This window comes from Poecilia reticulata, linkage group LG1 (assembly GCF_000633615.1).
Source record: "Poecilia reticulata strain Guanapo linkage group LG1, Guppy_female_1.0+MT, whole genome shotgun sequence".
NCBI classification, from domain to species: Eukaryota; Metazoa; Chordata; class Actinopteri; order Cyprinodontiformes; family Poeciliidae; genus Poecilia; species Poecilia reticulata.
This window is the reverse complement of record NC_024331.1, coordinates 3910933-3934856: the sequence shown is the minus strand read 5'-3', so window position 1 is coordinate 3934856 and position 23924 is coordinate 3910933. Positions and strand designations below refer to the sequence as shown.

General features: G+C 39.7%; 1 protein-coding gene across 4 annotated transcripts in view; it reads left to right on the top strand.

The window, feature by feature from the left end:
• Positions 1-23257, top strand: part of LOC103456513 (axin-1-like) — a 32965-nt gene extending 9708 nt beyond the window's left edge. For 2 of the 4 annotated variants that reach the window (XM_017306368.1, XM_017306371.1), the window contains 12 exons: positions 4162-4840; positions 8464-8657; positions 10487-10633; positions 11231-11365; positions 11496-11592; positions 11937-12074; positions 14771-15161; positions 17214-17388; positions 17473-17658; positions 18926-19225; positions 19309-19458; positions 20169-23257. In XM_017306368.1, the coding sequence (XP_017161857.1) occupies positions 4229-4840; positions 8464-8657; positions 10487-10633; positions 11231-11365; positions 11496-11592; positions 11937-12074; positions 14771-15161; positions 17214-17388; positions 17473-17658; positions 18926-19225; positions 19309-19458; positions 20169-20295 (2652 nt within the window). In that variant the 5' untranslated portion in view covers positions 4162-4228 and the 3' untranslated portion in view covers positions 20296-23257. Of the gene's footprint in view, positions 1-1794; positions 1995-4161; positions 4841-8463; positions 8658-10486; positions 10634-11230; positions 11366-11495; positions 11593-11936; positions 12075-14770; positions 15162-17213; positions 17389-17472; positions 17659-18925; positions 19226-19308; positions 19459-20168 lie in introns of those variants that run through there. The other 2 variants (XM_017306374.1, XM_008396153.2) reach the window with 2 other exon arrangements.
• The last annotated feature ends 667 nt before the right edge of the window (positions 23258-23924 follow it).

Below are 23924 nucleotides of genomic sequence, written 5' to 3'. Positions count from 1 at the left end.
GTAATTTGGAGTCCAGAGGGCCACATAAAAAGCTACGGCGGGCCAGATTTGGCCCCAGGGCCTTGAGTTTGACACCTGTGCCTTAACATAATCTTAAATCGTTGGCCGATCTAACATTCTCGCTAGTGATTTCGTAACCGATCATCCTGCAGTGTGTGGTGTGTTACGGTAGATCGTCGTGGCCGCTCCGATCTAAATCAGGGGTTTTCCCCGACTGGGAGCTTAACGCTGAATGTGACAGGCAGCCAATCAGAAAGCGCGGATTCTCCTCCGCGCTTTCTGAGAGGAAATTACGGAGGGGAATCCCAAACAGCTGACATGGAGCAACCCGAAGTCCAGCGGACATTGGAGATGATATGTGGAAACAACATTAATATTTATTCAACATTTCGTCCAAAGAATATAGAAATGACAAGAAAATGAGTTGGAGTCAAATTGCTACTGCAGTTGATAAACCCTTGAACTCTTCAGCTGTTCTTCGTTAACGTGACATAAATAGGTTATAATGATGTTCATTCAGTCAGGACTTTACGCTGACTCTAGCCACATGCATCACAGGTAGATTCTAGTAAAGCATTGATTAATGCCTGGTTTTAAAATTAGTTAACTGAACTTGTAGCCATCATTTTGTGCCCATGTGGCTGGACACCACATGGCACGATCAAACCCAATCGAACCATTATACCTAGGATTTCTGTCGGCTAATGTGTCTCTCAGGTTTAGAAAATGGGCCAACAACTTGTGTAATGTGAGCTGGACATTACACTAAGGAAATGAGGAAGGGAGGGTCAGTGGAGAGCACCAGAGCTGAGCCTTTTTTCATTCATTATCATCAATAGAAAGAAAAAAAGGCAGGAAGAGACGATAAAGCCGATAATTAAAATGAAGTTGATAGGTTTAATTTATCGTGCGATTAATTGATTTATCGTTTATCGCAACAGGCCTAATCATGGAGCAAGTTGGAGGGTGTGAGTAGTGCACACTCTTGATTGACAGCTTTAAGACCCTCCTCTTGGTTGTGATTGGCTTTTTCTTACTGAGTATAGTGTATTTCTGCAGTTAGCACTGGGAGAAGACAGTGAAGTTTGACTTTTTTCACAGAATGTGTCTCATACTATATACCAGGGGTGGGCAACTCCAGGCCTCAAGGGCTGGTCTCCTGCAACTTTTAGATGTTTCTCTACTTCAACACACCTGAGTCAAATAATGAGGTCGTTAGCAGGACTCTGGAGAACTTGACTGCACTAGGAGGTGCATGTTGGACCAGGGTGATATCTAAGAGTTGCAGGACACCGGCCCTCGAGGACCTGGATTACCCACACCTGCTATTTACTATAGCGACAGTTTTAACAACTATTTTTTAAAAAAGTTTTTTAAAATAAATGTTACATATGGCAGCTTTAAAATATTTGAGTAGAGCAATCTTTAAATACATTAGATTACAAGATTATGTAAGCGGGTGGTTGCTATAGCATAATATTTCTGAAAGAAAGTGTAAAAAAAAGTACACTTTTATTACAATAAAATATATTTTTTAATCAGATTTTTTAAATGCACATTTTACGGGGGATGCTGTAAGGGATGGGCATATCTGTGCAATTGAGTTGCATTAGCACAATAAAGAAGGGATATAATTTCTTACTCTGTATGTATGTTTTAGTTATAAAACTCAGTTTTAAGTCATTACTTTTACTTAAAAAAAAAAAAGTCATAATAGTAGAGTTGGTATTTTTTGCAGGTTCAGTTCTTGACATCGCTCGGCTTCCTGCAGTCCCTGTGAACGTACTTAACAGTTGGCGTGCTCGCACGTACTCCGTCCCTCTCTGTATTATTGCTCTGAAACTAACCACCATGGGGAGTTGAGGGCAAGGCGACGGGATATTTTTGTTAATGCTTTATTAACTGAAATCGATCCACATGCCGCGTTTTGGAGCACCGTGTTCAGGCCAGTATCCCCAATGCAGCGGACCACGGGGAACGGGCTTTCAGAGACGGTAGGACGGATACTTTTAAGGGGAAAACACGGGACGTTAACGCACCTAGCTTCGGAAGCTAACAAACTAGCTAAGAAGCGAAGCTAGCTGCTTCTGCCGCCGCTGCTGCAGCTGCTGGAGTGGAAAGCGTGCCGTCGCTTTCTTGTTTCTTTTGATGTTACATCAGCCGGTTTATGTCGGGCGAATTCATTAGGAAAGTTGGTGTTGCTTTCGCAGGAGTTTTCTCTAAGTGTATAAATTACGCTTGTGTTGAAAGTGTTGTTGCATGCAGGCCCGTCTTGTGTGGCTGTGGAGTTTGTTGCTGTACCCATCCCCCAACCGTCTTTTGCAGGCCAACATGAATGAGATTCTCACTTCAAAGCTCTGGCATCGCTGGTGGCATTGCTACGAGGCTAACTAGCTGTCTTAGCTTCTTAACACTAGTTGATTGTTTGAGAAATGTCGTTTAACTTTCCAAAGAGTGAGCTACACCGGCTCTTAGCACTGCTCGGCGAGATTAATGGTAAACAGACAGCAAGAACTTAGCAGTAAACCTCTGCTTTGAAATTTGCATACACTGTTCTCAGTTGTATTTGGTCCCTCGGGAGCTTTGCTTTCAAGTCGCAAAACTTATAGTTGCTGGCTAGCTTATGGGACGAATTAGCCGAGCAACATTTTAGTACTTAAACTGCTGTTTTGTATTCAGTCTAATTTTGAGTGTTAGTTTTTTCTACTCTATAACTAGATGTGATAAGATTTTGAAAATCATTGTCCGCCACTAGAAATGGTTGTATTTGATAGAGCACTACAAGCAGCTGTTAGCATTTTTTTTTCCAGTTGCATGGCAATTTGTACCCTCTCATTTGAAGAGCAATAAAATATAAATTCTGTCAAAGTTCATATGTGTAGATGAAAGAGGACAACTGAAATGTTCAATTCGGTTTTCGTCAAATTAACTTGCAATAGTCATTTTATTAAGTCAAGGTATTGTTTGCAGAATGTAATATGAAACAAAAATACATTTGGCTTCATCATTAACAGGATGGTAAAAAAGAACAGGTTGGTTGTCTTCTGAATATGCTTAACCTGCATTAAAGCATCAAATTATCAACCGCTAACCACTACAGCACATAAAAAAGGTTGCTTTTAGGGGATGATGCAGTGTCAGTTTCAAAATCACAAATCAAGTGGATCACAAATGGCAGCCGAAGCACTTCGATACTAACGAGCAAGACTTGTGGGTTTTTAAATTCAAAATTGTGTTTTATGTTCTGCAGCTTACTTTAAAATAAAAGCAAAGTGGTGACCTTTTATTAAATAGTTAAAAAAAAAAAATTGCCTTCATTTCATTTGTTTGCGTTATTATTGCTGGGAAACATTTAGCATTTGGCTGTCTCTCGTCATGCAGTGTAACCAGAGATGCCATCATATATTTTACATGTTACATTATGTAGGTCATATTTTATGTATGGAGATTGCTTACTGTGTACCAGGCTTTAGAAATTCAAGATAAAACCAGAAATCGATTTAGGCCGGTAAAAGTCTGATCTGTATTTAAAACCTAAGAGTTTTGTGTATTAACCTGAATCAGTTTACAGGTTAGACTCAAATCAGACTGTCACTATTTGCTGCTTGGATACTGGCATGATATTGCTTTTGGATGAAATTTATTGAGCGTGTTGCATGTTTTAAAAGCGAAATAAACCTGGCAGAGTGGCCATGTTTTCTTTTTACGTGACAACCAAATTTTACTGGGGTCAAAAGGAGCTTGAGTTGGTGTACTTTGAAAGTTGCAGATTATTTTGTCGCTTTTCAGATTAATCCTACTCACTTTCAGGACAATAAAGTATGTTTCCATCAGATTTGAAAGTTTTTATTTTGTAGATGGAAAGAAGGGGGAAAAGAAAAAGTAGACTACGAATGAAAATCTGTGTCTTTTGTCTCGTCTCGAGGATTGGAAACGAATCCGACCTGCTGAAGCTAATAAAAAGTGTTTTCTACAATGGCTCTGCCAGGTTGTAAAATAATAAATCCAGCAGCTGTGTGATCTCTGATAGCAACCTCTCTAACGCAGGCGGTCTGACTCATGTGGGCTGTGATGGATCAGTTAGTCATTCCTATATTTTTACAAGTTTACGTTTGTTGTGCCGAGTCATACTGCTAAAGCTGTCTCCGTTTTCCTTCCCAGGGTGAATTGTTTTCCAGCAAACTCACTGCTACAGAGGAAGGTCTGACCTCCTTCTGCAACCAGAGACATGAGCGTTGTCAGAGATTTACATGGGGTCGGGTACAGGGGCGGCGGAGGCGTCGTGGCTTCTCTGAACGGCCCTGCGCACTTCACTGAAGATGCGCCCCGGCCTCCCGTTCCCGGCGAGGAGGGCACTGACTTGGACCCGCCGGTCCAGTCAGGCAACAGCCGTCCGGGCGGCCTGTCCCAAACCCAGGGATACCCCTCTTCTAAAATGGGAGACCCGTCGAGTCACGTGCCCTCCTCCTCGTCGTCCGCAACCCCACGCCGACCCGACCTGGACCTGGGCTACGAGCCGGAGGGCTCGGCGTCTCCGACTCCGCCGTACCTGAAGTGGGCCGAGTCGCTTCACTCGCTCCTGGACGACCAGGATGGCACCAACCTGTTCCGGAGCTTCCTATGTCAGGAAGGGTGCGAAGACCTGGTCGATTTCTGGTTCGCGTGCTCGGGCTTCCGGCAGACCAGCCAGGACAAGAGAGCCAAGTTGGCCAAGGTCATCTACAGGAAGTACATTGTGGATGGGAGCGGCATCGTCTCCAGGACGATCAAAGCCGCCACGAAGAGCTTCATCAGAGACTGCGTGGGAAAGCCACATCTAGACCCCGCCATGTTTGAACAGGTGATTAAAACACTGCATGCAATGTGGGTATTATTATAGAAAATGGATGGTGTTGTGTGAAATCAACTTTTTTGAGCTTTACATCTTCTTACAATGTTATTCCCTAAACAAAGACATATCTGGAGTATGTGTCACAAGCAACAACTTTAATTTGTTCAGTCTCTGCAATTAGGAGTAAAACAGCCAGTGAAAAATGAATAATAAAGAAACTGACAAAAGCAATAGGTAAAAAAAACAAACTGCAACAACTTTGTTTCAAATTGTTCAGAAAGTGCAACTAGTCAGAAATTATAAATTTAATGTAAAATAAGTAATATAGCATGACTTCGCTCAGAGCACAAAACATGGAGTTAAACTTAATAGATCTGCCCTTCTGGATTTGGCACATTGTCACTGATAGTCGATCTAGATTTTTTTCCCCAATATAGATATTGGTGTGTCTATTGGAGGGTCGCCCTCACTTTTCAGGCTTCTGGGGTCCTCTCTCTCTGTGTGTGTGTGTGTGTGTGTGGGGGGGTGTGTGTGTGTGTGTGTGTCTCAGTACAGTTTCCCTCCTCTCATTGGTCAGCTTTGTTCTGCACTTTCTAAACAAACTCGAGGATAAAGTGTCTGGTTCAGTGACTAATTAGGCAGGGTGTGCAACTGTTTAGAAGTTTTGGAAGACCACGCTCTGCAAATTTTAGCACTTTGACAAAATTGCAGTGCATGAGGAGGGACAAAAAAATTACAATTTGTTTGAAATTACTACTGAATTTACTTTACGAAGCCAGTCAGATTCCTGTGCTACATTTCATTCTGAACAAATGAGAATCTGGACCCGTGTATGACTGGTGAATTTGTCTTTGCTTCAACTTCATTCTGACCATATTTTTCATCCACAACTTGCTGAACACTTTAACTTAGAGTTATAAGAATTTTTATAATATGTCTTGATGCTTTACAGTGTGCATGTTTCTTCTGCTTTAATTTAACCTTATTTTAGGTTTAGGCATCCAATAAAAGCCATTACTGGATTAAAAAAATCCAGCATAAAGCTGTATTCATTTTTTCTTTATTTTTAGATTACTTGTAAAATTACTTGACATATTAACTATAAAGAAACTATTTTAGACTAATCCAATATGCTTAGCCCACATAAAAAAGACATGCAGGTATAAACTAAGTATGAGCACATCTCAGTATGTCAGTAAGTATTGTACTAAATATACAATCTTTAGTGCTTGCATTCACAAAATAGAAAAACATTAATGTCTTGTTCCTGTTAAACCAAATCTGAGTTTTCTGTCACCGCCCGTTTGTAAAACCTTCAGTTTCTCGCCGTTGACGCACATAATCGGATGAAGTTACTGTTGGCGGCTTCACAGCTAATTCAGATAATCAAACATTTCCGCACAAAGTTTTCATCCCCCCACATAACCTTAGTATCATTCATCTCAGGCTCAGCCTATCTACAAAGGATGGAAATCACCTGAAGGTACTCTGGTTTGATGTTGGATATGATCTTATCTCTGGGTTATCTTGGTCACAAGTTAAAGTGTTGAAATTATGCTTGAATTACCAGCCCTGTTGCTTACCTTACAGCTGTGAATGCTTTTACAAGGCTGGACTTTCAGCACCACAAATGGTGCTTTTCTGTCTCATTAGGTTTCACTTTGACAGACTGGGTCTCCTTAGTTTGATTTTAGTAAATAATCCAAAAACTGCCTTAGTAGTACACCAAGTTGTTTCTTACCATTATTAGGTGTCGCACATGTTTTGTTTTTAAAGGGCCAGTATTATGTAAAATCAATTCTTCTGATCTTTACATCATGTTATGATGTTGTTCCATAATCAAAAACATACCTGGAGTGTTGCCTTGATTTTTTTTTTTTCATGCATGTTTGAGAAATCCTTTAATCTCCATGTGCAAAACACCTGGGTGGACCTAGCTCCGCCTCCGAAGACGAAGCTCCTCTGAGCTGCAGTTTCCAAACTTCCAACTCTCACAGCACCCCTCCTCTGCAGCCCATTCACTCAACTACTTCAGACTAGCCAGCAGCAATTAGCAAACACCTGGGAGAACTGTGCATATAGTAAGCTCATTATAGCAGCTACTTCTTTCTGCAACGCTGGTAAAAATGTTAAAGGGTTAATAGAGGAGCCATGTTGTGATGACCTCCTGAAGGTGGAGTGTCAGAGCAGGAGCTTCTTAAAGAGACAGAGGTCCAATTTCAAGGGATTGTATTACAAAGTAAAATTTGAAGTTATGTTTGACAGCATTTTATAACAACTGAAGGTAACATGGTTACTTGACTGTGCTATAAAATTACACTGTGGCTGGAAAATACATAACGGCCCTGTAAGACACTAAAATGAGCAAAAATCAGCTTTTGTTCTTTCACTACAGATGTGTGTAAAATAGCAACGGCTTGCTTGTTATGAATGATGCAACCTTTTATAGGGACATTGCTTTCAGAAGAAAGAAAAGCAGGACTCTGTGAAGCTTTCGTTATGGCTCACTTGTCAAACGTTCTATTCTTGTCTTGACAATTTTGTACACACCATTACAGCCAAGGGATTAGTTTGAATGAAGCTTTTGGAAATCATGTTTGTAAAAACAACAAACCATTGAACAAACAGTGGGAGAACTCGGATTTCAGGCTGTAGAATATTTAGACTATTTTCCCCCTGTATTGATTAAACATTATTATAATTGTTATTAACTAAAATGTCCTCCAGCCTCACTGCTAAAACTATGCGAGTTCAGTCAAATACTTCACTGCTTGTTTTCCCGTTTTCACTAATCAAGCAGATGTTTTTTTTTTTTTTTTTTTTTTTTTTTTTTTACTAAAGCCTGTTTTATACAATTTTAAAAATTCATACAAAATGCAAGAAAACAATTCAATTCCTTTTTATTAAATGCAAACATAAGACATTTTTTAGTTTGTATGCCCCAGTTATCAATTAATCTATTAATAAATTAGTTGCCAATAATCAATTAATCATGACTAATGCAAATTGTGTAAAATGTGTACTTAAATTATTTAAAAAAAAAAGCAAAGACAAAACAAAAGTACAGAGAGATGAATCGTTCTGTAACTATTATATGACAAGTTTTTTTTAAAATTTATTTTTTAATTTTAGCTCTATGGGGAGACTACCAAGTTATTTTTAAAACCATTAGAACAAAGCTGTTGTGGCACTCTGCTAGAAACGGACAGCGCAACAATTTAATTAAATTTTCCGTTCTATGTGAACACACCGACTTGTCCTTTCTCAAGGATCTGAAAATGAATAGAAATAAGCCAATATGCAAGAAAGACGAGATGATTAATCATCAAAACCTTTTAAGTCACTTAGAGAAAACTCATATTTCTAAAGTAAAATATACCAAAATGTGAGACGAGTCATGACTTTTGATTTGTATTATAAATCTTTTTATTACATAAACATCCTGAAACATTGTCTTGTTTTCCCTAATCTCAGACACAATTGTGAACAAATTGAAGTTTTGCTTGTATTAGACAGCTGGATCGTGATTCATATAAGCCACTTTGAAAGACTGGACCGATTTTTAAACGGTACAATGGTACAAAATCGTCATGATCTTGGATAAAAACAACAACAAAAAACTTCTGTTCCAGGCTCAGACAGAGATCCAGGCCATGATGGAGGAGAACACCTACCCTCTGTTCCTTAAATCTGACCTTTACCTGGAGTACACCCGGACGGGAGGAGAGAGCCCCAAGCCCAATCCCAGCGATCAGAGTCCCTCATCGGGCCCGGCCAAGCCGCCGCCCGGCTATCTGCCGACTCTAGCTGAGGATGTGGAGTGGAGGTGAGACAAACTTTTCATCACCATTCAAATCCTCGGCGTTTGGCTTTTGTTGTCAGGTTCTTTGAAAGTGCATATTCCAAAACAATGCACGATTTGTCACATCTTTTAGCGTTTCTGAAAAGTGTGGTGTGCACATTCTCCCCCACCGTGCCGAGGTACTGCTTTAGAAATTTGACCCGTGTAGTAATGGTTGTTGATGCAGATGGAGACTTTTTTTTACTTTGTAATCTGGGTAAAATTATTACAGACATAAAGTTCTCACAATGGAAAATATTAAGGACAATACAAAGTATAATTTTTTTTTATAATCAAGCTTTTCTAATAAGTAGAACATCGTCCATCCAGAGACTTTGCTGCTCCCAAATGAGCTCTTATCTAATTTATTTAGCTTGGCTAAGTAAAGCAAGCGTTGGATACAAGCATTTCATATCGGTTGATATCCATAATTATTGATTAGTTTTTGTTTTAAATGTCAAACTGGCGTCGTGACACCAGTTTGTCACGACGCCAAACTGGTGTCGTGTTGTGACATTTCCTGTTTCATCCAGAGGTTTCTCTCCACGCCATTTTTTTTATTTTCAAGCAGTTCAGGCGAAACCTGAAACTGTTGGTGCACAAGGTGCTCAACAGATTGTTGCTAGGTAACCAAATAGAGAGTGAGTTGGTTGATGCCACCAACCCAGCTTAGCTCATCGTGAGAGGCCTTTTTCTGCCTACATCTCCAAGAATGCTGTTCGGTTCTGGATCGGAGTTCAGTGAAATGATTGAACATTCTATCAGATGTATTATCTATTGATACTGATCACATGTCTATTGCAATATATTTTATTGATTTATTGTCCAGCCTTAGGCTGCATCTAGAAAAGCAAATGGCCCAAAACTCTGCTGTGTGACAGAGGAATTATATCTTGCTAACTACTATAAATACTTTAAAACTTGAAATATTCACTGCAAGTATTTCATTTAAGTAGAGATAGAAACATATGTAACAAATAAATGCATTTTAACTCATGCCTTCAATCTGTGGCTGTGCTTTTATCTTCATTTGACACACCTGCAGTTTGTTTTCCATACAACTTACCGATTGTTACTTAATACCTTGCAATGCAGCCACTATGATTAGTTAAATCTCCCTTTACATCTGTAACTTGACAGATTATCACACATTTATGTAAACATTCTGGCGACATTTTGAAAACGGACAAATGATGCCTCTTGGCAACTATGGATGAATTTTAATTTTTGCCTAAAAATAGCGCTTAGCACAGCACACGTGTGTCAACAGCGTAGCAGTTAGCAGAAGCATTGTTTTCATGCAACACAAATAACCTTTCTGCCTTACCACAGTGTGCCGAATAGTTGAATTGTTTAATACAGTATTTTTAACAAGGCGTTGAGTCAGATAATTTACCTCGAAGATTTTTAGTAATTGAAGTACCCAAATTATTTGAGGAATCTTTTCAACCCTAATTCATACAGTTTTATTTTTTTCCAAAGTCCTTTACATGAAGAACAAAGTAACAGGAAAAAGCGCTGATACAACTAAATGACTAACTAAACTTCTCAGTTTTAAGGTCTTTATTTAAACAAAAAAAGAGTTGGGTTGGATACCAATTATTTTCCTTCTGCATTAAAATGATGAGCTTATTTTATTGATCTTGGTCTGTCATGACAAAATAAAAAAAATCCCAATATTGTGGATATAATGTTTCAAGAAGTACTGATACACCTGTATTTAGCACTGTAGTTGAAACTGAAATTTACTCACACACACACTTTACCACTTGGGGAAAGTTTGCCTTTTTGAATGCGTTTCCTTTATGTTTTAGAGGTGGAGTTCGAGAGGAAGAGGAAGAGAAAGATGAAGAAGATTGCGGCGACACACCAGTGAGTAGGCTGACCCAAAGCCTGCTCATGCAAACGGCACCGCAGAGGGCCTCACCCAACAGGAGGAGGCAGGACAGCAGGGAGTACAGGTGTGTGCTGCTGTGACCTAATTAGCAGGAGTATAATAGCAGTAGCTTAAAGTTTGATGCCATAATCCGTTTTGTTATTCAGGCAAAGCTGAGGGCGGTATAGAAGGTTTCAGTTGTGTTGCTTTAGCTTAAAGAAAATGCTTGGTACAGCTCGTTTCTGTTATGCAACTTCACATAATCCATTTAATAAGTCAAATTGAACCCTTAAAGAAGTGTGAACAAATGAAACAAAGGTCAGACTAATTTAATGTGTATTTTAAAGCTGCAGTATGTAACTTTTATAAATATAATTTTTTGTTTTGTTTTTACATTTGTTGAAACTGTCACTATGTCGTGACAGTATGGTATGAGAGAAATGTGTGGAGAAAAAAAAATCGAGCTCCTCTGCCTTATCCCAGTGCTAACTAGAAACAACCAATCAGAGCCAGGAGGCAGGTCTTATTGCTGTCAATCACCCACCCTCCGTGTGGTCCTGCTCACATATTTAGCACATTTTTCAAATTTTTAAAAATAAAAGTAACAAATCTGCATCCCTAATCTGTATAAAAGTTCTGCATTAATGTCAACATCCTGATTTTTGTTCCCGTCTTCCCTCAGACCTTGGAGAGAGCCGGTAAACCCATACTACGCAAACATGGGCTACGCCCGGGCCCCAGTAACCAGCGCCAACGACAGTGAGCAGCAGAGCATGTCAAGCGACGCAGATACAATGTCCTTGACCGACAGCAGTGTGTAAGCAGTTAATCTTCACTTCATTCACACCTTTTATCCACTTAAAAGCATCAAGGCCCGTTTGATCAGGAGAGTAAAGTTTGTGTTTTTAATAGTTTCCTGTTTTTTTTTTTTTTCTTTGTGTTACCAGAGATGGTATTCCTCCATACAGATATCGGAAGCAGCATCGGAAAGAGATGCATGAAAGTGCCAAAGCCAATGGCCGTGTGCCCCTACCTCATATACCTGTGAGTGTATTTGTTTTGTCTTTTAGCTAGAAATGTAAATATATGTGGCAAATTAGACACCTAAATCCTCTCCAGGAGTAAATTCTGTGGATTTTCTTTGTCCTGAGAAGATACAGGTCAAATATATGTATCAAGGTGCCTACAGTTGTGATTTCAAAGCTGATGTTTTTTTTTCTTTTCTACCGTTCCTACTATTTAATGTCACTTAAATGTGATGCAGTGACCAAGTTTGGTTTGGCTGTATCTATCAGAGTAATGCAGTTCTTTTTTTCACGTTAACATTCTTACTCGGGTAGCAGAATGTAATTTTTAAAATGTGACCTGTTTGTATGTTTTCCTCGAAGCGCACGTATCACATACCAAAGGACATCCATGTAAAGCCGGAGATGTTTGCGGCAGAGCTCATCAACAGGCTGGAGGCTGTTCTCAGAGAACGAGATGCCCAGGAAAGGCTTGAAGAAAGGTTGAAGAGAGTACGACTGGTGAGTGTTCAGATTGGAAGGGCTGACGAGGTCTACGTTGGAGGAAGCATGCATTATTGAAGTTGCAAGAATTACCAGGAATGAGTTTTACCTTGGAGTTTCTTCTCTAGGTTACATTATGTGTGCAAGTGTTGGGTAATTCATCTAATGTATTCCATGTTTCAAGAAATTGTTCAACTTTCAGTATCTCCACCTGTCAAGGACAATATCATAACTATTAGGTCTGAATTTCCATAGCAACCACTTCACATCTGCATCTAGTTTTACTGGTGGCCCAGTTTCGCTTAGAAAATTTTGCAGCAAGCAGGTGAGGTGAGAGTAGGCCTGTCACGATAACAAATTTTGCTGAGCGATTGTCTAAAAAATTATCGCAATAAACGATAATATTGTTTCAAGACCTTTTGATACTGATTTAATGGAAATGATGTAATAATGCATGTGTTTTTCTGCCATAGATAGACTTTATTTTCAAAAGAACACATAACACTGGAACTAATAAACTAAACAAACAAAACAACCAAAAACAAAAATAAAATGGATTCTCAGTCTCCATTAACAAAAAACGTACTTGAATAAAAAGTAAACAACATAAAGCCAAAGTGGAAATAAATACTGCATTCAACCAAAAGAGTGCAGATTATGAAGTCTGTATTGGCCTTCAGTAATCACTAGATTTAAATAGAGAAGATGGGCACACCTAATGTAGTAGGTTGTAGGTTGACTAAGTTGGTCGAACATGTATGTAGAAAATAAACCGCAACAATCCTTCTTTCAAATTGTTCAGAAAGTGTAATTGGGAATTCTAAATATAATTTCAAATAAGTGACAAAGCATGACTTCACTCACAGCACAAAACATAGATTTCGACTCAATAGATCTGCCATTATAAATCAGGCACATTGTCACAATTTCTGGACATTGAAAATCTAGATTTGTTTTATCTGGACTGAATTTGACATTATTATTATGATATTAACTAGTATTAATGAGGTAGTGATACCGATGCGGTATCGATATGTTGGACCGATCCGCCCCCCTGCAGCAGAAAGACTCATGGAGACGTCAGGATTTAAGTTTTGCATTTCTATTCATGTAAAGGTCCTTCTAAACAAATTAGCATATTGTGAGTGATAAAGTTCATTATTTTCCATAATGTAATGATAAAAATTAAACTGTCATATATTTTAGATTCATTACACACCAGCTAAAATATTTCAGGTCTTTTATACTGATGTTTTAATACTGATGATTTTGGCATACAGCTCATGAAAACCCAAATTCCCTGTCTCAAAGAATTAGCATATTTCATCCGACCAATAAAGGAAATATGTTTTAATACCAAAAATGTCAACCATCAAATAATAATAATGTTCAGTTATGCACTCAATACTTGGTCAGGAATCCTTTTGCAGCCTTCAATGCGGCGTGGCATGGAGGCAATCAGCCTGTGGCTCTGCTGAGGTTTTATGGAGCCCAGGATGCTTCGATGGCCTTAARCTCATCCAGAGTTTTGGGTCTTGCGTCTCTCAACTTTCTCTTCACAATATCCCACAGATTCTCTATGGGGTTCAGGTCAGGAGAGTTGGCAGGCCAATTGAGCACAATAACACCATGGTCGGTGGTTTTGGCACTGTGAGCAGGTCGGGCTGAAAAATGAAATCTTCATCTCCATAAAGCTTTTCAGCAGATGGAAGCATGAAGTGCTCCAAAACCTCCTGATAGCTGCTGCATTGACCTGCCCTTGATAAAACACAGTGGAYCAACACCAGCAGCTGACATGGCTCCCCAGACCATCACTGACTGGGTACTTGACACTGGACTTTTGGCATTTCCTTCTCCCCAGTCTTCCTCCAGATTCTGGCACCTTGATTTCCGAATGACATGCAAAATTAGCTTTCATCCGAAAAAAGTACTTTGGACCACTGAGCAACAGTTCAGTGCTGCTTCTCTGTAGCTCGGGTCAGGCGCTTCTGCCGCTGTTTCTTGTTCAAAAGTGGCTTGACCTTTGACCTGGGGAATGTAGCCCATCTGTAGCCCATTTCCTGCACACRCCTGTGCACGGTGGCTCTGGATGTTTCTACTCCAGACTCAGTCCACTGCTTCCGCAGGTCCCCCAAGGTCTGGAATYGGTCCTTCTCCACAATCTTCCTCAGGGTCCGGTCACCTCTTCTCGTTGTGCAGCGTTTTCTGTCACACTTTTTCCTTCCCACTGAGGTGCCTTGATACAGCACTCTGGGAACAGCCTATTCGTTCAGAAATTTCTTTGTGTCTTATCCTCTTGCTTGAGGGTGTCAATGATGGCCTTCTGGACAGCAGTCTTACCCATGATTGCGGTTTTGAGTAATGAACCAGGCTGGGAGTTTTTAAAAGCCTCAAATCTTTTGCAGGTGTTCAGAGTTACTTCGTTGATTCAGATGATTAGGTTAACTGCTCGTTCTGAGAACCTTTTCATGATATGCTAATTTTTTGAGACGGGGATTTTGGGTTTTCATGAGCTGTATGCCAAAATCATCAGTATTAAAACAATAAAAGACCTGAAATATTTCAGTTGGTGTGCAATGAATCTAAAATATGAGTTTAATTTTTATCATTACATTATGGAAAATAATGAACTTTATCACAATATGCTAATTTTTTGAGAAGGACCTGTATGTACACATGACCAAATATTGAGTTCTGCTCTCCATTCCCAACAGGAAGAAGAGGGCGACGACGCCGATGTCTCCATGACGACCTCCATGTCTTCTCACAGCATACCACTTCCCATCCCCTCGTCGTTTCCACCTCTGTACGGGGCCCGTTATTCAGAGACCACTGCGAACACGGGAACAGCCACCACGTACGGCGGCCTGGTCGCCATGGAGGACCCTCACGAAGACGACCCCGAATCCATTTTGGACGAACATGTGCAGCGGGTGATGAAGACGCCGGGCTGCCAGTCACCGGGGGCAACCAACAGCAGCTTAGGCGGTGGAGGGCGGCACACTCCGCCCAAATCGTCGCGCTCACCCGACGGAGGGATAGGGCCACCACACTACCCCTCACACAGAGGAGGGGGGCAGAGTCTTCCGACCGTAGGGGCTAAAGGTAGACCACTCAGGGTTCCTATACTTTATCCATTTTGTTCTGTAGAAAGTGTTGCTCTTCTGTGTCTGCTTTGATTATGTATTTATTTGTTTATTTCAGTCGTTTATAGTTTTAAAATGAACATTTATATCCAAATCATTGGATTCCCCAGTGCATTGCAACATGCTAGTAACCCTACTGACGGCATTTAAGCTAACCATAGCATTTTGGCTAATTTTAGCTCGCACTCGGTATTTCCATACTGAGTGAAGTAAGTCACTGTTAGTCAACATGCTAATGATAACCCACATACTGCCAAGTAGTGTTGTTCCCCTATATGCTAGCGATAGCCCTCAGGCTAACATTAGCCTTACAGCTAAAATAAGCATTTTGGCAAATATTTTTATGTATATGCTACATTTAGCAGCTAGCTACATTTAGCATACTGAATAGTGTAAGTCAGTGCAAGTCCCTACGCTAGTGATACCCCAAATGCTACTGACAACATTTAAGCTAACCTTAGTGTAAGACTTTGTACTTATCTGGTTAAGTCACTTGTGACAAAGGAATCAGTGACTTTGAATCTTTACAATTAGCGCATCAGAACTAGGTTCAACTCAGGAGGAACGAGGGAAACAATGTGTTGAACAAACACATTTATTACACATTTTGACAATAATGAAACAACAAAATAGTCAATGTTTTCTTTTAGTAGTCCTAAGTCAAGTCAGTCAAGTTCAAAAGTCTTTCCCTTCATTTGTTTTCAGTTCAGTTTTCAGATCTGAATGTTATATGGTAGCTACCCGGGTAGTGTTAATATGTGCAATCCCACCGATCAAGTGGAACAGAAGAAGGTTCTTCTTTGACGTCGTAGGAGACACAATGTCAATCTGCTCTTTCGGATCCTGGCTCGCCGTTCTTCACGCGATGTCTCTCAACACAAAAAAAACCCAACCTGCATATAGCAGAACTGTATTTTACTATAGTGTGATATACCATTCTAAATCACTTCAGTGAAAGTCTATCTTTCACTCCATGTAGATAMAATGATTTCCAGCTGCGATAACCAATTTTGTCGTTTAGCTCAACAAAACATCACAACCTAATATTCACTGAATTGACATCTTTTTCTAGCATTCTTCAATCCCGTACAGTGGAATAAATAACTCACTGCCACTAGATACTTCATCAGTATCAGTATTCCAAAGAAAAAAAGGCGCAATATTAGCAGAATAGCCTTTCTGAGTTAGCCGTAAGCATTGCTAATTCACATACAAAATATAATGTAGAGAACATGCATTCTTCCGATTATCTTCAATCGGAGATAATCGGAAACGAGTATCTTCGATTGTTTTTGTTTTCTTTCAACATTGAACTATAAAATGAAATTACAATATAACTTTTAATACATAACGGCAAAATATTAGCTTGTGGCTAATCAATAGCTAACGAAGCTAATTGCAGCACAGAACTCACCGGAGATTCGCATCAAGAAAACAAATAAATGTAATATCAAAAACAAAGTTCTTCCGGGTCCGGGTACACAGGAATCAAAAATCAACCATCGATGAAACTAATAATTGAAAAATATTAAAAATAAAACATAGTTTTGTCAATAAAATGACCACAAAACATTTTTCCCGTTTCTTCTTCTGGTTATTCTAGTCTATATTCTGCAGCATATCAATGTAGTTTTAGACTACTTGAAACCGTTTACTGCCACCTATCGGCAATGTAGTGTATTACAGGCTATAATTCATATTTGTTAAATTAACACGGGTTACATTAGCATTTTAGTACATACACTGTTTCATAGTGAATAGAGTAAGTCCATGTTAGCCAACATGCCACTGATACAGCACCCACTATTGACTATATTTTAGTTCAGAATCAGAATGCTGGGTTCTGACTGACATGCACCCTTGGCAGGCCCCTATTACATTTATTCAGAATTTTTCTGGTTTTAAATTGTTACTTTAGTTTCTTTTTCCCTAGTTATCAAATCCATTTGAGGAACATCCTTGTGTTGTGGCTAAAAGCACATCATTGAACCTTTCCCTGATTTATTTCCAGGCATTTACCACCATAAGCAGGTTTACCACCACAGAGGAAGAGATGGACAAGAGGAGACGGGAGGTCGGCCTCCGCCCAACCTGCTGTGGAACGGAGACCAAGCCAACCAGTACGCGGGCCGGAGAAACTACGCAGACGGAGCTGGAGCCAGCACCCTCGAGGGCATGGGCTACGGGTATGCATGCGCGTCTGCTCTCTAGTAAAATACTGTCTCTTATTTGTTCAGTTGACCTCCAAATGGCTTATTACGTTTTTGCAGTAGCAAAGGCAGCACAATGTCACGGCGGGGCTTTAAGAAGACTGAAACATCGAGCAAAGCTGATGAGAGCGGGCGTGGACTGGAAACCCAGGGCTATCCAGGAACTCAGGTGGAGGATCTGGAGAGGAACCAGAAGATTCTGCAATGGATGATGGACGGAGACAGACAAAGGAAGAGTTCTCATGGGTGAGGAAAACCTTGCATTTACTATAGATTATTATTTCATGTCAGTTTTAATGTTCTATTGCTATGTGGTAAGTCCTTATATTCATTCATCTGTGGTGCTTGAGTTATTAGAAGGTTCGTTCAGATGTTTGAAATTTAATTTCAAGTTTTGGAAAGTGCTTTTTTTTCTGTCTAAAGTCCTTGAAAGCGCTTGATGTTCAAACTGCACAGTTTTGTAGTAAAGTGTAATCTATTGTTCCATTAAAAGCCTTGAAACCAGATATTTTTATACACATGGACATTTTTCCTCATTGTCTGAAGTTGAATCAGACTAAACTTCTCATTTTTTTGCTCAGTTATAATGTCCAAAATTCTTTCTATTTACTAAATGCTAGAAAACGTAAAAACATTCTTGGAGATATTTTTGGGTCTTTCTTTGTAAATTGTGTCTAAACATTTAATTTGGGGAGGAAGGTAATTTACCACAAAACTGTTTGGATTGTTTCAATGTAATGAATATTTATTATTTCTAATGGCTCAGTCACTTACTAATTTGAGTAATTAGGGTTAGTTTTATATTATAGATCAATCAAATTTTATTTGTATAGCACATTTCAGCAGCAAGGCATTTCAAAGTGCTTTATATAATAAAAAAAAAACGGCATGTGACATTGAATAAACGGTAAGAAAGAGAAACATTTTGAAAAAAAAGATTAAAAAAGATAAAAACGTTAAAACCCGCACCCCTTTTAGGACTTCAGTTAACCGCTGGGACTTAAGTCAAAAAGGCCATTTGACAAGGACTCCAACCTCTAGGTTTTTAGTTGAAACGCCGTCAACTGGGACTTTAACCCTCTGGGCTTCTTTCCTAAGGACTTTTAGTCAAAACGCTGTTTGACAAGGACTCTAAACCTCCAGAGTCCTTGATTTTAAACATTATTAAAATTGGAGGATTTTCTGTTAAACTAGTGTTTTGTCGCTTTATTTTTTACATTAAGTTGTCCCTGCTGTAGATGTTACAATTACAAGACATTATTAATAACAGTACTAAATGATGTCATAAGGCAGTGAATTAAAATGTTCTTTCCTTTTTTTAGTTCATTTTTATTGTTTTTATCTCAATTGTGGTGCTGGAAAAGGTTAAAAACGTAACCTTAAAAACCTTGAAAATCCTTGAGACGTACCTGAATATTACTGTGGGGAATGCTCCCAGTTACCATCTCGCTCGGCTCTCTTCGCCTCCCTGCAAGATCTGAACCCGTTTCTCTATCCTCTCCCTCATGCTCAGCGGCAGCACCAGCAGCTCCAGGAGAACGGGAACCAGCACCGAGTCGCCGCGCCCGACCTCCGTGGAGCGACCTGGAGCCGTGCACCCATGGGTCTCCGCCCAGCTGCGCAACAACTCCTCCTCGGTGTCCACGGCGATCCCCGGCTCGTCGTCCACTCAGGTCCAGCCTTCGCACCCGTTCATCCAGGACCCAGCCATGCCGCCCAACCCCGCCCCCAACCCGCTCACGCAGCTGGAGGAGGCGAGGCGGAGGCTGGAGGAGGAGCGGAGGAGGGCAGCTCTACTGCAGGCAAAGCAGAAGTACGACTTGTCTTTTTGTGTTAACTTTAGGTTTTCCGTCATTTCAAACGTTTGACAGAGATCGTCCCCACTCTTTCTGTTAGACACAAGTCTGGGAAGCGGCAGGTGTGTGAGAACATGACCGTGGCATACTACTTCTGTGGAGAGCCCATCCCGTACCGGACATCAGTGAAGGGCCGCGTGGTGACTCTGGGCCAGTTTAAAGAGCTGCTTACCAAAAAGGGCCACTACAGGTGAGAACACACAGCGTACACACTCCACTTCAAACGTATTCATACTTCTGAAGCTTTATTGAAAAAGTCTTTAATAAATGAACATACAAATCTTAGCCTGGTGGCCCACCAGGCTTATAATACACTGGGGGAAACCCTGGAAATGGTAGTTTTCAAATTGTTCTTCAGATATCTGAAATGTGTGGGATTTGTTTTTATTCAGCAATTTTTATGCTAATATTCCTAAATAAAGCCCAGTTTTGCACATTTCTTGTTTATAAGTAATCCAACTTTATGGAATTTTAATGGTAGCACAAACACAGATTTGCAAAAAACACACACTACATGTGGATATACTGTATTTTCCCTACTAAATCGCCCCGGAGTGTAATGGTTTGATCTGTGCTACCTCGTCATATTTTCCTACCGTAGCCAGTAGGAGGCAGTGGAGACATCTGCAGTAATTCTGGGTGATGGACTGCTCAGAGGAAATATGAGGCACTACAGACCGAAACTGAACTTGTTGGCCTACATAAAAATAATTTAAAAAAAAGAAAAATATGATATAAACTGGCACTGGTCAAAGTTTTGTGCTACCTTGTGTTGGTTTTTCATAGGAAACTCCAAGAAAATGTAAGGATGTTGGCTGTTGAAAAAGTTTCAGCCTTACAATAGGCTTGCATTTTGTTGCAGTATGTTGAGAACAACGGACTTTCTCCTCTGATTTTCAGGTTCTACTTTAAGAAGGTGAGCGACGAGTTCGACTGTGGAGTTGTGTTCGAGGAGGTCCGTGACGACGACGCCATCCTGCCCATCTTTGAGGAGAAGATTGTCGGGAAGGTGGAGAAGGTTGACTGAAATTCTGGGAACAGGAAAAGGAACAGATGACTTTCGAAACGAGGAGACGCAACACCTGCAAGAAATCGGAACGTTGGCAAGTAGAAGGATGGACGAGCGACGTCTCCGAACGACATAGAACGGAAGATGGGAGTTCACGGATAAACAAATGCCTGCCTGGATTAAAAAAAATAAATAAATTGGGTCAGATAATGCTGGAATGGAGAAAAGAACAAAAATATTTTCCTTCTGTTCTTTACAGATCAACAAGGAGAGCTATATATTAAAAAAATGTTGATGGAAAAGGGGCAAGGGGACTTCTGGAAGAAAAAAAGAGGATGAAAGTTGTCTTCCACTTCTGCTCTAAAGGAGGAGCGCTTGTCCTCTGCAGACCATTACAATGCTGCTACATTACCACGGAAACGCTTCAGTCGGTGCTCAGGACGGCAGCTCGCCGTCTTCGTTTTTCGTCAGCTGGGGACCGGTGGGGGGGGGGGACAGAAACAAACAATCTGAACGTTTTCACTTAGCTTCTCGTGTTTTTTTTTTTCTTTTTTTTTTCTTTTGCCTTGGTAGCCTCAGAACAGAGTCGTACTCACCGCCGCGCTGCCCAACGCGTTCCACACTGATCTCTCACATCCTACCTTTCAGACGACAGTTCTCCGCCTAACCTGTTTACCAAAGCTACATATTGTTTTTGATAGGACAAGTATTCTAGCTACTTGTTATCATTTCATTTGATTTGTATATGAACAAAGGCAGGTACTATTGCTTATTTACTGCATTTTTGTTTTGTCATATCTCACTTTATATAGTATTATTGTGTATGTTTTGAAAATCACGTCGAAGCAGCGGTGGAGTTTCTCGTCACTAAATCATAAAAGTGCCCCTCGTTTCCGTCGTTTCGATGAGATTCGTCTTCTCTTAAATGTTTTTTTTTTTTATCTAGCTTTTTTGTTCTCCTCCACTATAATATTTCTAAAAATTCCCACTTTTCAAAAGCACCTCTTCATGTTTTCCACATCTGCCCCCGTGCTAGTCTCGTGTGTGTCGCTGAGGAAACATGCGGGGTGGGTACACATCACTGTGTTTACAGGACTTTAAATTAAGCTAATGTAGAAATTGCCTTTTTTATGTTCTCTGCTTTGTTGAAATCCTCAGCAGTAGGTTTATCCCGGGTGCCTGCCTCGTCGGTGCCGTTATGCTCTTCAAAAAAAAACAGAAGCAAATTCTCAATCACATCCGCGCCTTTATCCGTCTTGTATGTGAACTCTGCCAAAGAACACGTGTCCCACAAGCTGACGTGTGTCTAAGAATCATTTTTATTGTAACGAACTGAAGGGAATGTTGCTCCAGTAGATTTGCCAATCTAAAACAAATGCCCATCTTGACGATTCATTTTAAATAGAGATGCGCTGATCCGTTTTGTGATCCATTTCGACCTGTTTTTTATTTTTTTTATTTTTTTTTTTAGAAATCCTCTTTGCCAAAGTTGATTTTATTTCAGCTGATTCTGATTTCTCTTTACAAAGTTTAATTACCAGCAGGCAAAATATGTTTTAATTTTTTTTCTTCTAGCCATGAGCTGTCACTAATCAATTTTGTTAGGAGTGGAGGTGATGTCACACTGTGTGTGTGTGTGTGTGTGTGTGAGCAAATAGTCACAAAAAAGAGTCTTTACTATTTAAAGCAAACACAAAACAATCACAGGAGACATTTTAAGATATTTTTTCTTAAAGATTAGCATGTTTACAACAACAAGAATATTTATCGTTTACACCGGGTGTCTGGAGCTCCAGAGCCACTTGTGACCCTTTAAATCATCCATAATGTTGTCCAAAATATTAAGGAAGTGAGTGAGCAATTTTTTTAAAGGAAATAAAAAAAGAAATGGTAGCTTGGTAAATGGTAGTTATGTTTTTTCTAGGTGATAAAGCTTCTTCCTTTTGTCAAGAAATTCTGTTTAGCTAGGTTAATTGCAGAAATGGCTGACAAATGTGAATGTTGCTGACCACTGGCCCCTTTACCTAAACCAGAGGAGGGGTTCTTACCAAACTGGTCTAAATAATGAACTGTGCCAATTCCTGCTTATCACCAGTGTTTTGAGCTGCCACCTCAGCAAACATCAGTAAACTGGCTCAACTTTAACTTTAGATTTTTGGTGCTCAAATTTTGCTTTTTAGCACCAAAAAGCTAAAAAAAAATTACCTACCCACCAGTTTAATGAAACTACCAACTAGTCAAAACCTGAGTGCCAATTTAGTTTTGTTTCACCTAATTTAACACAAGAAAACACTAGAAGTGTCAAACTTCAACATTAACAAGTTGGATTAGCACTGGAATAGCACAAACTTTCTCTTTTTTTCCCCTTCTTGCTTAAACACAGTCAATCTTTTAATGTCACCAGCTTTTCTAAATTCTGGTCTAAAAGTTGTCTCTGTTTGGCTGCTGGTGCAGGTCAGAGGTCAGCAGATTGGGATTTAGAAACCTGAACAAGCACAAGCTTTGTTTAATTATGTGTGAGTGATGATATGACATCAGTTTGAGATGATGTGATTTCTGTACTTAAATTGTGTCCATGAACAAAACTTTGAGGGAGAATCTAACTTCTACTGGTCAAGACGTTTAAAGACTGCTCTAGGAACTGAAACTGGTTCTTTTATAAAAACAAGCAAACAAAAAAAACGGCCAATCAGATTTCTAAAAGGCTCCTGATGTTTCCAGCTAATTTTATTGAGAGGTTGGAACCTCAAAAAGAGAAAAAATAATCTGATATATTTAGCTGCTGAAATATCACTCCCCATATACAGTATAAATGAAGCACAGATGTTTTACCCTTTTATGAGCCAAGATGCTTTCCTTTCTGAATAGCCACCTGTTGTGCTTCGATCATTTTAAAGACCTTATTAATAATAGAAATGGTTAACTGTGAGCCTTCCTCGCTTTCTAGCAACTTCCTCCTTAAAGAACACTGCAAAAAAAACATAATTTTACCAAGTATTTTTGATCTAGTTTCTAGTGCAAATATTTTTGTACAGAACTGTCTGATTATTTCACTTATATCATGGGGATTAAAATGTCTTGCTATAAGTGAAATAATCTGACAGTGGAACCAGTAAACTTTTATTAATTTTAAAGAATAATTTACTTAAAACAAGCTATCTTTTGCTGAAAAGTTGTTAGTTCTTTATTCAAGCATAATAAGACACTTGTGCTATAAACTAGACCAAAAATACTGCATAAGATTTAGTGTTTTTTTTTTTGCAGTGAGTGTTGCTATGACATTGGTAGCACTTTGAAATGGTGCGTTCTTTGACTGAAAATAATAGAAAAGATCAGGTTGAATGTCAGGCACAGTTGAGCTGAAAACTGGTTAATTTCTTTTGGCGTGTGTGCGCGCGCGCGTGCGTGTGTGTTTCAGTGCATCTCTTGTTTGCAATCTGCAGATTTTATAATTTAAATGTCTGCCATTTTGTCTTTCTGAGAGTTAGATGACAGTATGTACAACTCTCCAATCTGAAACGGCACACCCGAAGCCAAAGCAGCTGTTAGTTTAAAGGACAGAATAAAAACGCAGGAGCGCTGTTAGCTGGATATTTATTCAGGATTAATTAAGCTGGGTTTGCACATTTTTTTAAAAATTTAATTTA